The sequence below is a fragment of the Vidua macroura genome, chromosome 2 (genome assembly GCF_024509145.1).
Source record: "Vidua macroura isolate BioBank_ID:100142 chromosome 2, ASM2450914v1, whole genome shotgun sequence".
Classification (NCBI taxonomy): domain Eukaryota; kingdom Metazoa; phylum Chordata; class Aves; order Passeriformes; family Viduidae; genus Vidua; species Vidua macroura.
This window is the reverse complement of record NC_071572.1, coordinates 98,369,793-98,393,862: the sequence shown is the minus strand read 5'-3', so window position 1 is coordinate 98,393,862 and position 24,070 is coordinate 98,369,793. Positions and strand designations below refer to the sequence as shown.

The window sequence follows — 24,070 nt, the reverse complement described above, 5'->3', positions numbered from 1 at the left end:
TTTTGGAAGCCAAAAGACTTTATCCTTTGACATAAATTCCTTGTTCAGAACTGGAAAAAAACCATACTTTAATGGCTGCAAGGCTCTTAAGACAGCGCAAGAAACAGAAGAAGGGTCTTCCACTTGCAATGAACAGGAGACTTCCACTGACAAGATGAGACTTCTCACCTCTTTCATCCATATAAAAACTCATTTCCTAGATAAAGTTAAGCATTAGTTTCTGCAGCCAATAAAGGAGAGATGAACTGTCTTTGGATGCACTCATGTTAGTTTTTCTAGAAACTGTTATGAAATGGCATAAATTTCTTTCTAATTTTTGGGGAGATTGAAATGAGGGATTTAGTTTTTAGGTAGCTGAAGATGAATTAAATTTATCTTTTTTTGGATGACCATGCCTAAGTCTGTACGAAGCTATTACATACTTTGAGCAGAGGCACAAGGACAACAGGGCACCAGAATAATCCCTTCAGAATTTGTCCTTGGAGATGGTACTTATTAAGATAAATTCATCTTCCACCTCATCTGATTGTACAGCTGTCTACAAGTTTGACCATTAACAGTATTTTGAATACCTGAGACTGAGTCAGGCTCTATCTGCTGATGTACAACCTTCCCCTCTGCTGTTGTGGGGAGTTTAGTATTTTTTACCTCAGAAAATGAAATGAAATTATATAATAAATAAAGTAAAAATGCTGTCATTATTTATAGAGGCTTGTTTTTTTTTTCCCAACAGATATAGACGTAGTGTCTGACAGAAGATTTAAGAGTTTTCATTCTCTTCCATTTCTGAAGCAGGTTTTTTTGTTCTCTGGAAGACCTGAGAGTGCAGTCAGTCACTTGTGTTAACAGGAAAAGTCAAGCTTATAAGGAGATATGTAGTGTGTTGTCAAAATGGCATCATCTATCAAAGAGCAGACGGTAAATTCCCCAGGGTGGGAACTAGCTGTGCTAATAACTAATCTATAAAAATTATTAACTCAGAAATGGATTCAGTTGCTTAAGGAGAGTTCTCCATTTTGAAATACATCAGTTGGCATATACTTGAAGCTCTGGGAAAGCGTGGTTCTTCCTTTGTTCCTGGGCCATGTCACCCAGCCCCATGCCAAGGACTCTAAATTATTTAAACAAGATGCTGATACTATTTCTAGGATGAGGTTTTACAGAAGTCTTTTGCTCCAGAGAAGTTTGTGGTGGGTGTATGTGTTTCAGTGTGAGGGAGGTGTGCTGCACAAAGGAATAGTTGTGAGTTTTTGTACATCAGTGGACAGCTAGATTTTGACAGTCTTCAAGAACTCTACTTTGTGCTTTGTGAAAACTTTCATGGTACCAAGTTGCTGTTGTAATAATAAGCTCACCTGAAACAGGCAAGAAGACTGAGCATTAACGTTTTAAGTATGACAAAAAGGTAGTAAAGTAGCTCCAAAACCATCTCTGAAGGATAAAGAGTGATCTTGCCAGAAAAGTTGTCTTTAATCCCTGCAAGGAGGGTGTTTGGTTTTACCATCCTGAGCGCTCTGATGTGTCCCAGCCCCTCCTGTGCAAAAGGGTTGCACAGGACTCAGAAGTCTTTCTCTGTTCTGTTAACAAGCACTGACTGAGCTGTGTAGGTGACCCCAGCTTTTCCAGCTCATTAAGAAGAGCCAGAAGCTGCCTAATGAGAACTGAGCGTCAGCAGCTCTGAGAGGAGCAAAACATCTACGTAGGCAAGGATAAAAAAACAGCTTCTGCTGGTACAATGTTAAAGAGATGTAGTCGGTGTTTTTGTAGTGCAGATGACACATTTTATGTGCAATAGGGCATGAATTTCTTGAGCAAGGTGCCCTGTGCTAAAATACCTGTCTAGTGACACAACTAATGCATTTGGCCTGAAGAGGGAGAGGGCAATAAGTGCAATGGAAGAACACAAGAGATTGTAAAGGAGAGCAGGGAGACCTGCAGAGAGATTAGAAAATACATCACAAATTATCATGTGCTTGCAAAGAAGAAAATTATATGCAAGAAGTCTTTGGGGTAAAAAAAAATTATATCCAGTATTTAGGTTAACTGAAACTGTGTTTATCTTGTACTATATTTGTCTTTATTTTGGATGGAGCAGTGTGTTGACAGTACATAGTTGTGGTTTATATTAAAGAATACAGTGGTAATCAATACTTGGAGACACCTTACAAACCACACATGTTTGATTTATTGTATTATAATGGAGATATTCAAGAGCCTTTTCAGTCTTCCAGTGAAACTGTGGGGCTCTTTGGATCATAAAACAGAATAGCAACATCAAATTTGTTGAGAGAAAAATGCAAATGAAAGTGAGAAAGCAATCCACTCTCTACATCCCACCTGAAGTCACCAGCATCTGTGTGCCACTGCAGTCAGAGACAAGGACAGCCAAATTGGTGGGAAAGGCAGACATATCTTCCCATCAAGTGTTGCAGCAATTAGAGCAATTTCTCTTTAGGTAACAATAGCAGAAAGCTGGCATTCTAGCAAAGAGTCCTGGTTCAAATAAGCTTTGTGGTGAAGCATTTTATGTGCTGATACAGTATTCTTCAGGCCATAGTTAAGGAAAACAAGTTCCCCTGTTAGTAGCTGGAAAGGTATAGCAGATATTAAACTTTCTGTGGTTTGTAGAACTAGGGTGACCCTGGTATAGAAATCCAGCTGACTTTATTTGTTACTGCTGTTTAAGCAACACTCCCCACTGTAGTCCTCAGCTGCCAGAGAAACCTACTGGGAGCTGGAGCAGATTAAGGAAAGGAAGATAAAGTAGAGCAATTTAAGAGAATGTATTTGTAACAACTTTATGAACAGAAACAGAGAGAGCAGAATACATAGCTGCCTCAAATCGCTCACATTTGTGCTTCTGGAAGCTGGGATCTGTAGATGTTCCACAGATGAGTACTGTAACCTCTCCACCTTGGTGCCAAGGAGTAGATGTGATGTGTTTGAATAATTCTGGTGCTAAAGGCCAGGCAGATTACCTGCAGTGACCCAACAGAAAATGCAGTGTGACTTCTTTTTAAATTGTACTTTGGAAACTGGGGGGAAATACTGGCTTGTTGGGCGTTAGAATGTCTTTTGCTCTTTTGCATTAAACATTTGGTTTGCCTTAAACATAGTGTGTAGGCTTCTGAAGTCCAGTTTTCTCTAGTGCTTTTGGCATGTGCACATGAACATTTCACAACGATATGTTTATCAAATTCGCTTATCTTGTGTTTGTAATGTTTATTTTAGTTTTCCATCCTACTTCAGGTTAAATGAGTTAGGTTTTACTTCTGTCCTCTAGGCAGATTAGCACAGGGAGTTTCTGTGTATCTTGTTATAAATTATTAAAATTATGTGGGTTTACACTCCTTCATTTTTTACTTTGTGTTTCTCTAAATATGTGATGTATGTACATAGATATCTGACAGCTCTCTGAAAGCTACTTCATGCAGTGCTGCTACAAAGCCTACCCTTTGCTTAGGTGTTTCCTCCAGAGAGATGTTACAGGAGTTTGGTCGTCCCTATAGGTGTGCTCTTGCCTGGACACAGACAAGTTTGGGTTTCTGTTTGTCTGAAGCATTGAGAGGCTTTTTAACAGAAACCTGAAATGCATTCCATTCCTATCATGTATTGTTGGTACCTAGCCTGGACTGAGCAATTTGGAAGGTCTCTTATATATTTATATTGCATTTCCTGAGTGTTCAGGTTGGGGTGTAGTTAGTGTAGGCACACACATGGATGCATGTGTATACGCAAACGTACACGTGGGCACACACAGCTGCGCACACGTGCAGCTTTCTGCCCTGGCAGTCCTGAGCAGCACATGTTCACCAGGTCTCAGGTTCCTTATTTTGTGGCACCTCAGCTCACAGCCAGTCATTTCTGTCAGCTTTTTTGACTTCTTTTTTAATAGTTCCTCTTTTATCCATTCCATTCAGAAGCACTCATAATATTGTCTTAGGCAGCTTTAAAAAGTTAAATACTTCAGGGGTTTAGGTACTCAAAATTATTAAAAGTATAGATAGGGCTGTGGTTGTGAAGCAGGGAGAGCTTACCTAGGCAAAGTATTCAAATTTAAACAGTCTCAAATACTTTACATCTCTAAGCCCTGTTTCTGTTGATTTTTCTTTCCCTCCCTCAGGAATTCATTTTATCAGAAGATTACAACAAGATGACACTAGTGAAAAGTTACCAGGGTAAGACCCATGATCCATGTTAATTGGTTTGTATTGTCATTAATTTTTGTTAATGTTTTCTTAAGGAGTATGAATGGAAAAGTTTCCCTTACAGTGATAGATTTTTTTTTAACTAATGTAAATGCTGGTTTTATCAATAGATCTATAATGTGCTTTGTTCTGAGGTTACAAGATTTTTAAAAGAGCTGTTTCATGTTCTGTTTTTCCTTTTAAATGTTCCTTTGGAATATCACAGTAGACAACAAACCATCCACATGTGGGGAATATGAGTTTTAATTTTCAATCTTCAGTAATCCAGTGTATCTATTGAAACAACTTAGGGAACTAACCCATCTTTTAAAGCTTAAGCTTTTGGGGTTAGTCTGGTTATATTTCAGTAATTGTCAGTTCCATTAACCACAAGATTATCAGTGAATACCTCTCCTAGTAAAAGGTCAAGAAATGCCAGTTCATACCTTTTCTAATTAGAGTCCGGTGTTCACTAATGTGATGTTTTCAGAAACCTAGCTATTTATCCTTTTCAAACATCTAAAGGACACTGTTTTTGACAGATATTCTTATAAAAGTAATAAATACATATGACAATTTTTTTTTCTTTTTGCTGTTAGACTAAGAGATGGTATGATATTATATGGTATCATATATACTAAGCATTATGTTTCTGTATAGGAGCCTCTGACATGTTAGCTTGACATTTCTCACATACATTTTTAAATACACTCTTATGCATATGTTTTGAGATTTAAACCTTGAAAGATTGAGAGGGTAATTTAAATCTCTAAATGGATGCTCTGGGGATCACTTTGTAACATTTAAATTTTAAGGTATGAAGAGAATCTTGATTTTTGCAGAGCATGGCTAACATGTGAGTGTTTCATGAATGTCTAGTGTGTTGTAAAATTAAGCCAGAATGCCTGTGTTTTTCCTTAGCTTGTAAAAACTGAAGAAAAATATCCAATGATGATAAAATATATATATGTGAATCTTAAGGTTGTGGCAGTCTGACTGCACAGGTGTTAAGTATCCAAATTTGTGATTGCTCTGCAGTCACCAAAGTTTTATGCAGCTAAGTTTCATATTTAAATATTGTGGCACTAAAGAGGGTAAGCTGAGATCTTTTCTTTTGTATATGCAGAACAACATATGCATGAGAACAACTTTTTTATGAGTTCTTCACTGAAAATGCTGAAAATTTTGGAAGAAGGGGAATGGATTTCTTGGCAGTATTTCAGAAAAGCCTGTTGGCTGTGACAGCCCATTGAAGGTCTGGGCAAAAACTTTCATAAAATTAAAGAAGAAGGAAAATTAAAACTGTTCTTTGTGGCTTTCTGCAATATGCCAGATGTTTTGCAAACATTAGAGGAGGCCTTTGGATAGGAAGATGTCATGGAGAACATCCATGGGTTGTCCTGGGGGGAAACCCAAGAGCTCAGATTCCCCAAATATTGGAAAGCAAAGGATTCTAATAATTGTCCACTAACATCAGTGGAGAGGTGGTGCAGCTGACCACACTCCTAACTAGAGTCACCTTCTTCCTAGCCTACCTGTCTCACCATGGGAAGATTTTTCATAGGATCATAGAATGGTTTGGGTTGAAAGGGGCCATAAAGATCAGTAAGTTCCATCCCCCCTGCCATGGGCAGGGACAACTTCCACTAGACCAGGTTCTCAAAGCCCCATCCAGTCTGGCATTGAACACTTCCAGAAATGGGGCATCCACAGCTTCTCTGGACAGCTTGTGCCAGTGTCTCACTGCACACACCTGCACAATTGCAGTGAACAGTTTTCTGACAGTGCAAGGCAGGAAAAATGAAAAAACCCAGTGAGATTCCCCACTGTTTTCAGGGCACCAATGACCAGGGGCTGCCTGCTGCTCCACAGCACAGTGCCTCCCACCACCCCCCTCCAAAAAGACATGTTCCTGGATTCTCCACTCTCATACCAGGTGTTGCTGAAAGAGTGTAGCATCCCGTCAGCCTGGTCCCTGGGCCCATGCTGGAGGTCTGGAGTGCTGGGGAAACATTGCAAAAGTGAGGTGCTCTGTGAGCTGCTGTCAGTCACAGGATCCTGTAGTTCCATTGGTCCACACAGTGTTAGGCACTTTCATGCTCCTCTTGCTACATTTGCCTCCAACCAGAACACTGGATCTGGGCTTACCAGCGGCCTCACTGGGTCCAAAGTCCAGCTGGCACACAGCAAGGAGGAAAGAGCCATGTTTTCAACATGCTGTCTGGGAGAATATGCAGGGAAGAGCATTGTAGTCCTTTGGGTAGGTATATCAAGATCCAACAGAGATGTATCTTTCTCACATGGTCCAGTAGGACTCCCTCCACAATCCTGTTCCTGCAGTGCACCTTTCTCACGTGGCCATACTGAGTTTTGGGGTTGGTATAAGCATCTTGGTAAAACCCTGGGCAAGGAAAAATTAAAAAGGAACAGAAGGTTTTGTTGGGTATGGTGGCCTTCTAGTGGTTCATTTGCTAAAAGTCTTACTTTGAAAAAGTTTTCAAGTAAGACTTTTATCTTCTTCAAAAGTATTTTAGACAGAGCAAGTAACTTTTATTTAGCCTACGAAGTGGCTAAATAGTGATAGTAAGTGGCTTTAGCTGAATCATGCTGGCTGGTTTTGTGTTTGCTAGCTTTGTAAATGGTCAGCAGTGCTCTTGTGCAGTGACTGGGCTCTTGATCATCTCCCACAGTAAGGCGTTATTATAAATAGCTGAGGCTGCTGTAGTGATTAAAGAACATTTATTGTGTCTTGAAAGGCCATGAATATGTTGGCTAAATGATCTTCTGGTGACGGAGAACGACAGAACATGGATAGGCTGTGCTTTGGTCTTGGTTGGGGTGTACGGCCAGGTCTGGTGGCTTATGGAACCTGGCTTTGGCAGTGTACGTGGCTGGACACGCTCTGTGGAGGTTTTGCTGCAACAGTGTGTTTGGAGTTGTGAAATCTTATTTCTTGAAAGGGATCTGAATGCAGAGATGGGGGATGTGACACAGGATTAGTCAGGACTCCAGGGTGGGTCTTGTGGCATTAGCCTCCTGCAGGCACTGACTCATTCCCTTGCATAAGGAGGAGTAGTGCAAGCATTTGATCAGTGCCACTTGGGATGCCCTGGGAAATTAATTTTTTTCATTGTGTGTCTGTCTCTCGTCATCCCATCTTCTTCAGTCACAGCACCAGCTGAAGGTGTAGACAACCTGTGCTCTCTCCCTGGGCAACGCCTCCTGCATTCCTCCAAGAAACCTTTCCCTCCCCTCAGTACCCTTGGATTCCAGCCCCTCCAGCCCCTCACAGGCTGGTCCATATGGCTGTTGATGTTTCCCATTCTTTTTGGCCTTCTCTGCCCTGCTTTTTGCAACTGGACCATCTATCTTGCTGTGCTCCCTCTGGATGAGATAACAGCTCCTGGTTTAGTGCTTTGTTTTATTTATTTATTTATTTGACACATACTTTTTCTGCCTAGCCAGATTTGTAGACCTGCTTCTGCCCCATGCTTTGTGCAGCCTGCCTGTTTCAAGGGTGTCCCTCCGGCCCTCTGCTTTCAGGCTAGCTCATGTCATGCCCTTCCTTCTGCTTTCCCCTAAGCAGAGCCTCTTCACTTGTGCTTTTCTTGCTTATGCTAAGCCTTTTTTTCTTCCTGGCAATTTCCACCTCTGTCTTGGTGTTTGCTCATACTTTTTACTGTTGTAACCCCTCAGAACAGCTTCTTTCCCAGCATTGTGTGGCTGTGCACTGGCCATGCTTCTCAGACTTTTGCCTTTATGCACAGCACTGACCCTCCATTTCGTTTGCTTGACATCTTGCCATGCACCTCCTGGCTGCTGCTCCTTCATTTCTCTGGGCACAGCCTCTCCATCCTCTCTCCAACTAGCTCTTTGCATAGTGCTTGCTGCTGCTTTCTCATAGAGGAGAGCAGCCACCCTGCTCCCTCTGCTTTCCAGCTGCACATGGACCCGTGCCCTTCTCCTCTCTGCTGCTTCTCTCCCTTCTGTACCCCATAATTTTCCCCCACAAATGGCTCTCTTCTCATTCTGGCTTACACAGATCTGCTCTTGCCTGGTGCCTGTTGAGAGTTTTCCTGTGCTGTGTCCACATTCACACTCCATCCCCCATCTCCATCCTGCTGTTGTTACAAATTAACAGCTTTGGAATTCTTTGTTCCACATTTTTTCTGCATACAAATGGTGAACAAATCTTCAATACATGAAGGGCCAGCTTTTTGTTTGCTGCTTCAAGACGCTGAACCTGTGTTAATTGTAGGGCCCAGACCCCTTCCTTGCTCTTCTATCAGCTTCCAATCTTCTGATATTTTACTTCTTTAAGCCTTACATGAGGCAAATTCCCTCTTAATGGCAGGTGACTTTCTATTTGCATTTCTCTTTGCTCCTTTGTTTAGATGATCTACACTGTGCACTTTCACTTGTTTGAGATACATCTGCCATCAGTGCGTGTGTGGTGGTCCACCAGCTAATATGTGCAGGTGGACAACAGAGTGCTGAATTGAAAGCTTTTTGGGAAGGGAGGATAAGCAAAGCTGTCATGTACACCCCATCCACCTCTTGGCAAGTACCATTTTTCATGTCTAGACCTTACTTGCCAGAATAAGCTGCCTCAGCATCCACAGGCAGTACTTCTATCAAAAATTACAAGCCCCATCTTTTAGAAGTTTTAGGAGGTAGAAGGAGATTTAGGAGAGTTGGGTGATGCCAGCTATCCTCACAACCAATTCAAACCATAAAAAGCTGTCGCTAGCAGTAGCATTTGCCGCATGCTGAGAAAACATTCCTGGACAGGCCTTGAGCACTCTGATCTCAGCCAGCTTTACACATCCCATGGAAATGCATCGGTGTGTCTGTGGCATTGGTGGTTCACACAAGCTCCTGGAACATTTGTGAGCCCATGAGGTGCCTGTGGCAGCAGTCATGTCCCTCTCCAAGTGCAGCACTCCACTGGCTGGTGCAGGTGTTCCCAGAGAGAGCAAGACATGGGTAAAGATAAGCATGAGCCACCCAGGGGGCCACTGAATTTCTTCCCAGAGAAAGCAAGGGTAGAGAGGAGATGGGATCTATTTGAAATAGTTCAAGTGACTCCTGGGTGGTCCCCATCCTTTTATCTGGAATGTAAAAGTGTGTGGAAATGACAGCCAAAATCTGAGGTCTTTTAATGGGCAAGGGTGAAAGCATCTGGGCACAGTTCACACCTGACACTTTGGTTTAGCTGCTAATCACCATTATGGCAAGTTATGTCAATACATCTATTGACTTTTCTGCTCAGGGAATCTCAGTCTGAAAAACAAGTGTGGATCAGGGCTGGTATTGGCTCTTGGGAGCCGCCTCTTCTTTCCTACTGGTAGCTCTCCCTTGTGGGGTTTGAACACAGCTCTCATATGTGCTCCATATTTGTATAGGGCAGACAGCAATCTTCCCGTACTGTTCTGAGGTGATTCTCTGCATTTCAGATGGAGGCTTGGGGCTGGTTTTTAAGCTTCTAAACATATTCAATCTTTTTTTGTGTCAGCTGTTACACAAACAAATACAAGCAGTCTGTTTTGTGTGACACATGTTGCTGTGTTTTCTAACAGTAATCAATAAACCAGTAGGGCTGTAGATTGAGGAGTATGGCATTCACCATTAAGTTACAGCTGGAAATAGTTCTGTAAGTCTTTCCAGCCACTTGTTTTATTAGAATATCAGCTCAATCAGCACGTCATGACCAAGCCCACTGGTCATTCATACAAAAAAAAGCATGTGTTCCCTTGTTTTAATGAAAACCTTTGATGGCTTTATTTTGGTAGCAGTAGAAACTTATTTCTTCAGCTGTTTTATGCATCTACCACAGCTGTGATATTTTCTTTTATTTAAAATTTATTCCAGTAACCTTTTAATGCTGAAACTTGCCTTTGGTGCAGCATTGTGCCTGTGCATTGTTCAGAACTCATTGACAGAACTCATTGTTCTGTTGGGGTACCACAGCCCAGATCCACCAAAACTTCACAGCAAGAGAAGCAGCAGTGTAGGCATTTTCACTGCTGTCAAAAAACTAGCTCAAAAGAGCTTTAAATGGAACCCCAAGTCCATTCCACAGTGGCAGCTTTTTTTGTGATGATACAATGATGGAGGGAAGAGTTGTGCTGCTGTAGAAGATAAATGACTGCAGTAGGCATGGAAGGAATTAAGTCTTGCTTCCTTTCTTTCTCATGCAAACACTGAACATGCAGAGCAGGGGCTTTACAAGCTTCCATGGAAGCTGATGTCAACAGGATTATTAAACACCAGCTGCTTCTGTGGGGAAGTGTGAGTGGAGGAGTTGGGTGCAGTTGGTACTTGCAATGGTTGCCTACCCCCATGTTCTTTGCAATGTGGTTATACGTCTGTCTGCTTAACTTTCAGCTCATCAAAGCAGGGTCATCATGATTCTGTTTGTCCTGGAGATGGAGTGGGTGTTGAGCACCGGACAAGACAAACACTTCACGTGGCACTGCTCGGAGAGCGGCCAGCGGCTGGGGGGGTACCGCACCAGCGCAGGCGCCTGCGGCCTGCAGTATCCTTTGCTGAGCTCTCAGTTCTATTTCTGCTCTTTGGCACTCAAACAGCCCTTTCAGTTTATTTGTCTAGTTGTCCTCCAAATTTGTGCCCTGTATGGATTCAGTGCTTTGTGAGAGAAACTGTTATTTAAAGCCAATTTAAAAAACTGTCAGTTCTCCTTGCTTTGTCTCCTTAATGCGTTGTGGCATATTTAGGTCTAAGCATTTTTGAGCACCACAATGGGCTATCTGCAACCTGTTGTGGTCTGCTATTGTAATAAATATGGATAGGGCCTTCATTTAAACATGCAGTGCATGCTTTCTTCAGAGAATTAATGGTAGCAAAAGTAGGTTGGTGATCAGGTCAGAGTGCCTGTGTGTATGCATGGTAAAAATTAAATTACTTTAATAAAAAAATAATGAGCACTTGTCCTTTACTCTGGAACTGCTCACTATGTATTGGGAATTTGGGTTAACTAAAGAGTAAATTACTCCAAAAATGGCACTCAGGTGGCTTATTCACGTAGAGCTGCCCCAGCTGCCTGACAATAAAAGAAATATTAATTCAGCTTTATTGCAAATGAAAAGGGAAATGGAAAAGTATGAGCTCTTAGGCTGAAAACAGGGGTTAGCATAAACAGACTTTTTAATGCCCCAGAGTGTGTGTGGTATAGATGATGCATGTTCTGCTAATTCATGAGAAGTGATACTAACTGAAAATTATTGTTTCAAGATGGACTTGCTTTATATTATCTGGTAATTTAGCCAATCTAAATGGCAAAATGACTGAACTTACTTTCTAATTTATTGATAAATATTTTTGAAAGCAAGATGCAAGAATTTGCCCTGTGTTCCCTAAATCTTACTAGAGAAAGGCCAATTTTGACTAATTAAAGTTCTGGAGGACAATTTAATTTGGGTCATCTGATTATGATGGTGGAGGGCAATGGAAGCAGTGGAAGGGAGAATCACTGGCAAATACTGCAAAAATATTTGGCATAACCAGGAATAGGTTTGGATTTTTTTGTTCTGCAGTGTCCTGTGTACTTAAAATCAGTACTCCTTTGTATTTTGTGTAATTTTGGTTAGGGAGAGAGTGGATACCATCCAACTCTAGCACTTGAGTTACAAAGCCTGAGAGGACACTCTTATGCTCATGGTGAAGGGCTACTTCAAGGGTGTTTCATAACAAAACCACAAATTGTGTCCTAGAATAGTCTCATTTTTTCTCACCCAGGGATACTGCACTATTAGTATGAACAGGCATGAGCATTATTAAGATGAACAGGTGCCTGAAAGTACACTCTGAATACCTCCTTGAGACTGGAGCACTATTCACAAGATTGCAGTATACTCATGTCAAAAGAATTAGCAAGCCATGAAAGGAATGCAAAGCTTGTGTAAATAGTATGTTTTCCTCAGCATCTATCCTTCAGATTTGATGTGGAAACCCGGCATGTGTTTGTTGGTGACCATTCTGGACAAGTGACCATCCTCAAACTGGAGCAAGAATCTTGCAGCCTTGTCACCACATTTAAGGGACACACAGGTAAAGCCTCAGGAGGAGACTCAGAAAGGTGCTCAAGACAGTCTTCATCTGTGCTCAGAATCATGATGTTTTGACTGTCCTAGGTCCTAGTGTGATACACTAGGATGGTTTGTGTCAGTGCTTAGCATGGAAGGGACATAGCTCTGAAACTGTCCCAGCAGTTTAGAGAAGCTGTATTGGTAAAAACAAGAGTGATCAGAGCTCTGAGAAAAACACATCTATGGCAGAAAATGCCACAATCAGTAGCTGCTAATTAAAGCAGAGTGGGACTTGAACAAGTTGTGGTAGTTCTGGGAGGGAGAAAGGATGCTGCTAAAGGCAAAATTTGTATTGGCAGACACTTCATCCCAAGTGGAATAGGCACAGCCTGGAGGCACTAAGTGCTTGTTTCACTGCTGGGATTTGTGCCCCATCACCCTTTGAAAAGAGCAACCCTGGATATGATCCTACCATCTAACAGAAGAAATGCTGTCATTCCTCAGCATTTTTTCTTCATATCCCTCCTCTCTAACTAAGTGCTAATAGCTCAAGATAGCTATTACTTCTACTACAATGTAGTTCAGTGCTTGGGTACTGAGAAGATGCCCATAGCATTCCACATTTGCTTCTTTTTTAATCTTCTGGAAATTATGAAGATGGAAAGTTGTGTAACTCTCACTCTGACCATTCTTCTTCCACACTTCACTGCTCAATGGATTCACATATGCAAACGGCAGTGAAGCCCAATGCCCACAGAAGAACAGGATGGGGTTTCAGTAGTTTTTCTAGACTGTTGTTTTTCCACTGGAAGGCACATGGTTGCATAGTCTTTGCCAAAGAAATATGTGTTTTAATCACTCCATATTTTTTGTTGTATCTTTATATTTAGCTACCTTCCAATCTTCGACTTTCTGTAATAAAATGACTGTTGTGTGTGTTCCTATTGCAGGTGGTGTCACTGCTCTCTGCTGGGACCCAATACAGCGAGTTTTATTCTCAGGCAGTTCTGATCATTCCATTATAATGTGGGATATTGGAGGAAGAAAAGGAACAGCCATCGAGCTGCAAGGACATAAGTATGTTCAAACCCTTCCTCCTGCTTTTATAGGAGAAAAGCTAAATGCAGAAGCCATATCTGGAAACAAACAGCCCAAAAGTTACAGTCTTCACAAGCCTCAAGCTTGTATGTGTGACTCCCTGTGGTCTGTATACAACAGGAATAATTTGCTTGTAGTAAGTTTTCCAGCATTGGGCCCACAGGCTATTTTGAGTCTGCAGAGGGTGGTGAAGGAAAGCACAACATCTGTAGTCCTGAAGGTGTTATGCCAGAGCCTGTGCCTTTGTTGGAAAGTGGAGGCTCCTCAAATGAGAACAGCTGCAGGGAAATTCTTGGGTTTTAGGTGTCAAGATATTTCCTTCCCCTAGAGGGAGCATCGGGCTTGGAAAATTAATCCCCTTTTCCTCCGTGCTCTTTCACCTACAGCCTGAATTCGAAGTGATGTGCTTTTACCTTTAACCGTAGCAGCCTTCACATCTCCTCAGTGCAAAGAGGCATCATCTTTGCAAGTACATTTGCATAGCCACAGATGTCTTTGAAGATGGGTACGCCTGTGCTGGGCATTGATTACACATCAGAATGGCTCTAGTGGCAATGACTTCTCACCTTTTAACTCTGGCAATACAACAAGTTGGTTTTAGAGTATTGGGACTGCATACATGTGGGACTTCCATGCCAGGCTCAGGTCTGGTGATACAAAATCCCATGGTGGTTTTGAGCTAACAGTTTCTTATGTATTCATGTATTTCTTTTGAGTGATGCTGCACTCTGCTGAGTGATTGGGGTGCCTCTGGGATTTCAGAACACTGCAGAGCTCTAACTGAAATAACCAGATCAACTTCATACCCTACCAGTGGTGCTTCCTAATGCATCACCGCTTGATTTATTGCTGTGGAGATTAGCTCTAATATGAAATTAGCCTCTGGACCTTAATCTGTGAGATGGCTGTCAGCTGGAACTGTACAACACCATGTCCTACACATCCTGATGGTGCCTCTGGGGTCTGCAGGCAGGCACTGTGAAGGGTGCCACTGTTGTCCTGACCTCTCCTCTGAATGCATTCCCCTCTCCAGGTTTAGCCATAGACACAAATAAATGTGTTAGCATGCAAGTCCTTTTGGCAGACAAGACCAGTGGTGGTAGCAAAGGAAACCAAATCTTGTGGGTGATTTCCAGTTCTCGTTCAGTTCCAGTATGTTCAGTTCTCGTGTCTTCACAACCTTGTTTTTTCCATAACAGTGTTGCACAGTCTTTATTTCCCAGGTTGTAAACAGCCTGATATGAGACCTGAATTTCTGGTTTTTTATGAAGGACTGAGCCCATCTTAGGGAGTTTAAGCTGAATTGTTCCTCCCATGTTGTTTTTACATTAAAAGAAGAAACAGAAGCACCTAAATTTTCCACCTTATTGTGAGAAGGTTTAGGAACAATTCAGTGTCATTCCTACATTATTTTTCAAATTCCTATGCTTCTTAGTGTCAAAAGAAAATCTTCAGTAGTTTTTCAGTGATTCATTTCTAGATGTTGCAGAGATCTACAAAACAAAGTTGTTACCGACATTCAGCCAAGAAGGTATATTACCGGGGCTGTGTTTATGCATCCAGATATGCCTTCAGAAGCTGCAACCCTGCTGAGGCTTCCCAGTGCAGCTGGGACCTCCTATCCCAGGAACAGTAAAGAGAGTTACCAGAAGAGGTCTTTGCTTTTGTGGATGCTGCCCAGATGAGCAACACACTCAGTCTGGCCCCAGTCTGACAGCAAAGACTGATTTGCATCTGATGGATGCCATCAGATGCAATGAGTGGTGGAGGGAAACATATGGGCAAACAAATGGTTTGTACTGCTTTATTGATATTCTGTGCTCACTTGTGCTGTAGCCATAGGTGGTTGATTGCTAACTGTCTTGTTTCTTTCTCAGTGATAAAGTTCAGTCTCTCTCCTATGCTCACCACACTCGGCAGCTCATCTCCTGTGGTGCAGACGGGGGAATCGTCGTCTGGAACATGGATGTTGAGAGGCAAGAGGTAGATGCTTAGTTCTTCTCAGTTTGGTCTGAAGCAGTCCTGGGAAGAAGGGGCCTTTCTAAAATGTGCAGCTTTCAACCTAAACAAGATCATTCCAAGCTTCAAAAACATCTCTGGCCATACTCCAGTTGTTATACAGCAATTATGTTGTGCCTTTGATAATATGGTACAGGGGAAATCGGCTGGCAGAAATTTGTATTAAATAGGCTGCTAAATGGCTCTTGCACATTACATTACTGTTCTGAAAGATATTCTGTAAGGAGGATATTGAGATGCTCTGCTGTATTTTTCAGCACATCATGAGAAATATCAGTTCAGAGGTAAATGGATGGACTGATTGATTCATTTTGGTTTTAAAAGAGTAAAACAAGAAGTCTCTTGGTTATCTCTGGAGAAACGCAACCCAGCATTTTTCTTCCTTGATAAGAGAACATAAGGCTTCAATCTCACCTGCTACTTGGTCTTGATGTAACCACATAGAAGTGGGGTAAATAATGGCTTTGCTGATCCAGACAGTAAGACTTCACCCACACATTCCTAATTGCTTTTGTGCTTCACGGCCAACAAATGTGAGCGGATGCAAAAACACTCCCCAGGTCTTTGGCACTGTGGGAACGGCCCCCACTTGGCAATTTCTGAGTCCTGACTCAGAGAGGGGGGAGCGAGCTCTGTGCTGGCTGAGTCAGGCAGCAGGAGCTGCTCCAGCCCTGCTCAGGAGCTTGGCAAATCCTGGTGCCATGAGTCACAGCAAACCTGTGCCCTCTTCCTGCAGGGGGTAGGTCAGAGGAAGGCTTTTGGCAGCATAGGCTTTCACCAGCTTTGCTGGTTCTCAGGAGCTGTGGCCTGCATGGATTGAGTGTGTCTCCCTTGAGGAAGAAAAAATGCTAAGTGGAAAACTTGATTTTAAATAAATACTGAAGTAGGCATAGGCAGAAACTGAGCTTCCTTTTTAATGTGAATTGGCATTCCAGTTGACTCTCTTTAATTGCTAATCCAAGGGCCAAGTATGTCATCAGCTCCTAAATTGAAATGAAAGCAGAGCAGTTTCCTCCTTCCCAACAGATGTTTCCCTTTTGTTGCAATTCAAACATCCAGAAATGAAAACCTGTATTTATTTGCTGCCTTCAAAAGGCTACAGTAAGGGTTAAGATTGGCTTGTCACCAAATAGGCAGGAATGCTGTGAGAAGGCTGGTTTAAAATATAGAGGAGGAATATTATTAGCTATATAAAGGCCAAGCAGCAGGTGCTAATGGTGCACAGCTTTCCCAGACTATGGCTATGTGGGCTTGTTCTTGTTATCAGCAGCACAACAGGGTGTTCTGGGTGCTAAACCGCCCTCAAAACATGAATCTTTGAGATTTTAATATCAAAACTTGGTTTTGGGTCCTAGATCACTTTCTTTTGGATTTTGGCTTTTGTATCTTTGCCCTTATTTAAGGATTTTCTCCATGTGATATGTGCTCAGTACTCATTTTGTTACTATCAGCTTTTCCGGCATTACTGAGATAGTGTTAGAGTCACTTAAGCCATTTCAGCCCTTGATTCTTTATTTTCAACTCATTTTTTAAAAAGCTGTAAGAAGATGTTTGAATGATGCTATAAGCTGTCTTTCTGTTTGACTATGAAGTGGTTACTTGTCACAAACAAAACGTTATCTTCATCTGTAGTGTTCAAATGCCCAGGAGATGGAAAGTCATACATAGAGATGTAAATCTGTAGGCATTAAAAAGAAAGACTGTTGTGGGTAGAAAATACAAGGCTTTTCCCCAGCAGAATGAACTGCCTTCAGAATAACTGGCAGAAGAATATGAAACAGGTGATTGCTTTATTGCTGAGAGTCAAAGCTATCCTGGGAGCGGAGGGTCTCAATCCGTCCTTAACTTAGCTTTGCCTGGCTTTTCTATTGTTTTTAGTTCTTAATCTTGGCTGTGTTTCTTGCCATTTTAATTTGCAGCATGTGAGAAACCAGTGGCTCTGATAAGACAACTTCAGTTTGCTAATAGCACTTCCTCACAAAGTATTAAACAATATTTAGTGTCTATTTAACCTCATGGGTTGATGAGGGAAAAGAGCTTGGGTTTGGTTTGGGTCTTAGGCTGTTTCAGGTGAATCGCATCTTTCTCATCTCTGTGTATGATTTGTAGCACAGGCACCTCTGACAGCACCTCTTAAGCTGTTAAAGAAAGAAAGAATACAAAAACCCCCAACAACACCAGCATTTCCCGTAACTTCCCTTTCCCTTCAGATCATTTGCTTGGCTATTGGAAATTGACCCCAGCTCCCACCAGAGGCAATAGCAGATGGTAAATATTGTCCAGATGGGACAGAACAAAATATTTTTATATAGAATTGAGTTGTTTCTGTGGTCTTATTATCAAACTCTTCTTTATGATTTGGATGAGAACTGTTTCTCCCATGTCCTTCAAAGCTAAGCCAAAAAAGACATCCCAGGGAACAAATATCATCTTGTCATCATCGATAGCAGTCAAAATGGCATCTTGTGAAAATGGAGATATTAAATCAAGCTTAGCTGGCCATATTGCCACACCACAACACATCTTTTTTGTCCTGCTTCTAGGCTCCATTGGAAATTTTTCTACTTGTTGCTCATTTCCACTTTCGTGTTTATGTGTGTGTGTTGCAGACCCCGGAGTGGCTGGATAGTGACTCCTGTCAAAAATGTGACCAGCCTTTCTTCTGGAACTTCAAGCAAATGTGGGACAGTAAGAAAATAGGCCTCAGGCAGGTTTGTATGTGCCTTTTGGTGTGTTAACATGGTGCCTTTAGGCTTTTCTCTCATAATGGATTCTAGTAACCTTTTTCCTCCTAAAGCTTTGAGAATTGGCATTTTGTTCAAATGCAACAAAAATGCATTTTTGCATTTTGGGACAGTGGGTTCCCCTCTGTGGCTTGATTTTGTGGTTGAAAAGAACACACTGTTTTTTTCCAAACAATCCCAATAGCAAATGCATGTAATAGGCCTTGGGCTGAGTATATCTGGGGCCTTCCATGACTTTAGCCATGGGGAACATTGCTCATTGTTAGTCAAATAAGTTACAGAAAGAAATTTACAGCTGATTTTTGGAGACTGTGCTGGAACCAAAGCTGTTTTCAATGAGATTGGATAAACATCTGTACCTGCTCAGGCTGTACTAGGAAAGGCTTACTGGTCTGCTTGAAACATGCTGTGTTTTCCTGCCTAGCAGGAGAGGGCTGCAGATTGCAGATTTTTACTAAAGGGGTGTAGAAGTGCTGCAAGTGCTCATGGAACTTGATAAATTAGGTGTCTGGGGCAGAGCTGAGCTGTGTCGTGTCTTCCTGGAGTGAGATGGAAGAGCCAGTGGACCTGAGCAGTGACCTGGTCTGGGTTTGTGGCCTGAGATGTCTTTCTGCCTGTTGTCTCCTGCAGCATCACTGCAGGAAGTGCGGGAAAGCCGTGTGCGGGAAATGCAGCTCCAAGCGCTCCTCCATCCCGCTGATGGGGTTCGAGTTCGAAGTGAGGGTCTGCGACAGCTGCCACGAGTCCATAACAGATGAGGAGTAAGTGTGGACACTGAGCCGGCTTGCACTCCAACGGGGGAAAAATCCTGCACCTGCAAGGGCCTGGGTGGGTGCAAGGCTCCAGGAGGGAGCAGCCTGGCACGGTGGTCCTTGGGCTTTCTCAGCAGGATAAGGAGGAGATGAAGCCAGGAGGGATAGAGGGCCCCTCACCCCAGTCCCTTTCATGCCAGAAAGGTCTCAAAGTGCTGTTTTATAGAGTGGTTGCTGAATTAATGGCTTACAGCAGCAGCCAAATACTTTTTTCCTCAATAGAGAACATTTTGGGGGGAAATCCTGCAGTTACAGTCCTTGCTGATTTTTGAATTTCTTTCTTCAGGCGGGCACCTACAGCTACTTTCCATGACAGTAAGCACAACATTGTTCATGTACACTTCGATGCCACCAGGGGATGGCTGCTGACCTCGGGGACAGACAAGGTTATTAAGGTAGGAGCAAGGAATGTGCTCTAGCTCCTGTACTTCATTTCCTTTCCCTCTCCCATGTGGCTGCATACCTGCCTTCTTCCACCCAGAGACTTGGGATTGGAATTAGGATTTCTGCCCAGTAAGGACCAAGGAGGTCTTGGTTTGTGAAGTTATATCCTGAAGGGGCTGGGACAAGTGCTCACTGTAGCTTTCCCTTGAGGAAGACCAACTGTTTTTCAACATGCCACATCTCAGTGTGGGTAGATAAAGAAATAGCTAAATAGTGACTAAGTTATAACAGTTCAAGTAATTTAAAAAAGCAAAACCCTCACAATGTGTTATGACTGTTCTGATCATGTTAGTAATGTAGTGGGAGTTTTTTTGGTTTCTTTTAAGGCCAGCTATGAACCTGGCTCATACAGGTGAAAGCTGGTGACATACAGAATGTCATTCCATCGGCCTAACCACTCTGACATAAGTGCTGGACAATTAAATCAAATTACTTCAGACTTGTTGCATCCACCTCTAACCATGTTGCCCCTTTTAATTAAAGAAAAAGGATGCAAATTATTTAAAGGTTCTATTTTTACTGCATTTTATTGTCTTTTACCATTATTCATTATGTTGTTTTATTTTATTGTATTTAACAGTTGTGGGATATGACACCAGTAGTGTCTTGATGTTACATCAGTGGAACTTGAAAGGTGATATTTACAGAAGAAACTGATTTCCTAACCCTAATTATACTGCAGAAGATAGATAACACTGGGCACATATGGCAGATGAGAAAGGAAATAATGTGTTTACAACAACTTTATGTCCTCTGCTTGATCCAGGCTGAACATTTGCACGAAGACTCTTTCCACTTCTTCTCAAAATATACAAGAAGGTATTTTTTTAACTAACAGTTTGTACGAGCTGACTTCGGTTGTCTTGAGTTTGTTTGGAAAAATCTGTGTGCAGTGCAATTTTTAGTTTTTATATTTCAGTATGTCAGGATACTTGCTGCTTTGTACAGAGGGTTCTTGGCTTGTGTCTTCCTCTGTGAGTTTTTGGTGTCAACAGACTGTGTAAGGCAATTGGCTCTCCCTGCAGCCAGTACCTGTTGGTTTGGGATACTTCTGCTGACCATGCTCTTTCCAGAGGAGGAAATCCAGGCATGGTCTCTGAGTGCATCACCGAGGAGCTGATGGACTATTGCAATTCCTAAAAGGGCTGTACCATCTACTTGTCCTAGTGGGCATCATCCAGAGAGCATTCATTGGTCTGCATAATCTGCCTGCCTCTTCCTTTGCTGCACAAGTCACAGAACCAGGGGTCAGGTTACTGAGCAACAGATTTCTACAGAAAACTGAAATAGTTTTCCAGCTCAGAGCATTCTAAGGAGCACACAGACTTGGTTGAGTTTGATGACGCTGACAGTCTGATTCAAATAAAATTATTGACAACAGAAACTTTTGGGAGTGTGTGCATGGAGGGGGGCAGATCTAAAACTGGTCTAGATCTGAAAAGTCTGGTTTATCTCTACCTCTACCTCTACCTTGCACAGCAACATTTCAGCATTTATACCTGTCTGTGTTGTTGAAGATGAATTTTGTTCTTCCTGTTTTCCATATGGTTAGTCATATTTATTTTTTTAAATGCTGATGTTTTTATTAATTTTCTCTATGGATCCAGAAGTGATATTGCTGAATGATGCTCATTGTCCTGTTGTCATACTTTACAGTTTCTCTTAAAAATAAACAGTATTCAAAAACCTGGATTGACCAAAATTACCTTTTTAGAATGACATTGTCAAGGTGAATAAACTAAAAAAGCCCTTTTTTCCAAAGTGACCTTCTCTGAAGAGCCAACTCTCCATTCCATTAATCCATGTTACTTTTTAGCATGGTATTACTCACGCACTTCAAAGAAAGTGGTGTAGAGAAGTTGCTCTGCAAAGGCTTTCCTGCATCTCCTGTTTCAGCAGGCCTTGTGGTTGTAGCTACTGTGACACAGCAGATTGGTGGTGCTCAGTCTTGCCCTGTTTTGGACTTCCCTTCTTCCCTCTGTAGTGGGGAGACCATGACATTTGCCACTACAGAGCACATTGCTACCTGGAGAAGCTTTGTGTTCTCTCTTGAGAGAGAATGCTGAAAGAAAATAAAGCTTCTCCTTTGTTTGCCCAGCAGCAATTCACTTTTGAGGGGAAAAAAAATGGTTACCTCCATCCATAGCATTAATTCTAGTCCAGTGAGCTGCTATAGTAAAGGGTGAGTAGATTTCTGTGTGCACATCACAGGACTGCTGTGTATTTTCAGGGAAAATTCTCTTTTTGAACATTTTGTAACGTATGATGAAGTATTTTGCAGTCATGTTCTCTGAAATAACACCACCTTGGGTTTCCTGGTTGTACAGCCTGTTGTTAGTTCCCCTCTAGACAGCCTATTTTAAAGCATATTTTCAAATATAATTCACACAGTACTATTATTTTTCCAACTTGAAAGTTGTTTTCTCAGTCTTCCACTTTCTCTCCTGGAAAGTACATGCTTGTTTCCTCTTGGAATGCTTTTCATTACACCTTGTGCATGTTTTCTGATGACTGAAACGTTCCTGGCTGTCAAAGCTATGCAAGATGAGCAAGTGGCCTGCCATATTTCTTTCCACCTGGAGAATATGTACAAAGCTTTGCTGGACTATGGTGTTCCATATTCCCTTGGGCTCGGGGCCTTTTGGCCAGAGACCTGATTTGTGCTGTGCAGGGAGTGCATCTCATGGTGACAGAGGCACGGGCGCACCGAAGTGCATTTAAATTGCTGTTTAGTGCTCGGTTCCTGAGGAGACAGCAGTGGCACCAAGGCTGGGACTCCAGCTTGAATTGTGCTCACACTGATGGAGTGATGGAGTCGGCAAGCTGAGAATCTGCCCCTGGGTCAGAACCTACTCCTGAACATGTAATGTGCAAACAAAGGTGAAGAACTGATTCCAAAGGAGACTACATTTGAGAATGACTTGTTTGGACTGTTCTGCAATAAACTTGTGGCCATACACCCCTTGTCTTCCAAGGAGTCATGGTTTCAGTGTTGCTTATGTGTGGATACAGGGTATGCAAAACTGTTTTGTAGAATTTTCTTGGCTTTTCTCTCTCACTGAATGACCTGCAGGATTATCTGGATTTAAGCTAAACATCTCCTTATCTTGCAGTCTCAGGACAAACTGCTCTGGGCTTAGAAAACTGTATAAGCTGCAAGTGAAGATGAGGGGGAAAGGAAAATTTGTCCCTTTGCAATGCCCTCAAGAGCTGTAATGTAGAGATTATGAAGGGAAAAACAGATGTACCTAATTCAATAATTCTTTTACTTTCCAAATGAAGAAAGATTTGACACTGCAAGTGTTAAAATGCCTGCCTTCCTCTTCTGCTGTGCTAGAGTAGCAATCTCAGTTTCTTCTGTCTGCTAGATGCATATGAAAAGGGATCTCAGTTGCCTGATCCTTTTTTTCCATTTTGCTTGCTGAATAACAAATCTGAACTATTTTTACGAATTTCACTATTGGAGGATGGGAGGAGGGTGTGTTTTGATACAGTTGTAAACTATGCAGTATCACATACCTACACACACTCTTAAATGAAGCCAAGCCCCCTTTCCCTGGGGCTGCTGAAGGGCAGTACCTTTTAGTGATACCTCATGCTGTGACAAGGGGCACACAAACATTGCTAGCCTCTCTCTGCTCTACGCATCAGAAAAGGTGATTTTCATTTCTCTCTTCACTGGTGCTTCCTTGTGGGAATTGTTCTCCAGAGCATTTGCCTGCTATTCACAGTTTTAAAATGAGCAGTGTCTGTAGGGCTTGGGCAGGTCACATACACAGTGCCTGAACAGCTTGGTAGAGTCACTTGTGTCCCAGGTGGGGCGATCTGAGCATCAAACTTTTTAAGTTGAAAATGTTTAAGTGAAGGGAAAAGAATGTGGGCATCTGCTTGCAATGTAGCATTGATGGTCCTCCCATCTACCAGAAGACTTAACGTCATGGTTAGATGTTGAAACAGAGCAATGATAGGGCTACAAGTCAGCCAGTCTGACAGAGGATAATCCTGGACAGTGACATTGGTGTGCTCAGCTGTGAGCACCCTTGTCTGCAGCTGTTTTTTTCAGCCAAGCCCAGGTGACCTCCCTGCTCTGTCCTCCTGAACTTGAGGCCATCACCTGAATGTCAGCATGTGGCTCTTAGTACCTCAGTAGTGGTTACTGCACTTTGCCTGAGAGGGTGGCATGGGCATCTCTGGTACTGGGAAAGGGAGGGATGTGTTCCCTCTGAGTGGAAGAAATGAAACCACTGTATGGAGCCCAGCAAAGGGCCATTGAGATGGTGAAAAGTACTGGAGCATATCTGGGAGAGCTGGGACTGTTCATCTTGGAGAAAAGAAGGCTCAGAGGGATCTCATCAGTGTGTATAAATGCCTGAAGGGAGGGTGCAAAGAGAATGCACTGGTGTCCAGTGCCAGGGCCAGAGACAATGGGCAAAAACAGAAACACAGATTTCCTCTGAACATCAGGAAACAATTTTTACTGAAAGGGTGACTGAGCATGGGCACAGACTGGCCAGGCAGGTAGTTTGTGGGTTCTCCATCTTTGGAGAAAACACAACTGGACATGACCCTAGGCAACCACCTCTAGGTGACCCTGCTTGAGCAGGACCAGATGACCTTTGAAGGTTCTTTCCCACCTCAGCCATTCTGTGATTCAAAGTCCACTTAATGCCTGTGTCTCTATATTGCTTAGAGAAGGAAAAATGTAACTATCTTTCCTT

At 42.4% G+C, this 24,070-nt stretch overlaps 1 protein-coding gene across 1 annotated transcript in view; it reads left to right on the top strand.

Moving 5' to 3' along the window:
* Positions 1-22,311, top strand: part of WDFY2 (WD repeat and FYVE domain containing 2) — a 60,502-nt gene extending 38,191 nt beyond the window's left edge. Inside the window, exons 4-12 of the mRNA XM_053971708.1 lie at positions 4,124-4,178; positions 10,575-10,725; positions 12,145-12,257; positions 13,186-13,312; positions 15,211-15,316; positions 17,962-18,063; positions 18,727-18,857; positions 19,195-19,303; positions 19,933-22,311. Coding sequence (XP_053827683.1) covers positions 4,124-4,178; positions 10,575-10,725; positions 12,145-12,257; positions 13,186-13,312; positions 15,211-15,316; positions 17,962-18,063; positions 18,727-18,857; positions 19,195-19,303; positions 19,933-19,962 — 924 coding nt within the window. The 3' untranslated portion in view covers positions 19,963-22,311. The remainder of the gene's footprint in view (positions 1-4,123; positions 4,179-10,574; positions 10,726-12,144; positions 12,258-13,185; positions 13,313-15,210; positions 15,317-17,961; positions 18,064-18,726; positions 18,858-19,194; positions 19,304-19,932) is intronic.
* Positions 22,312-24,070: the final 1,759 nt, after the last annotated feature.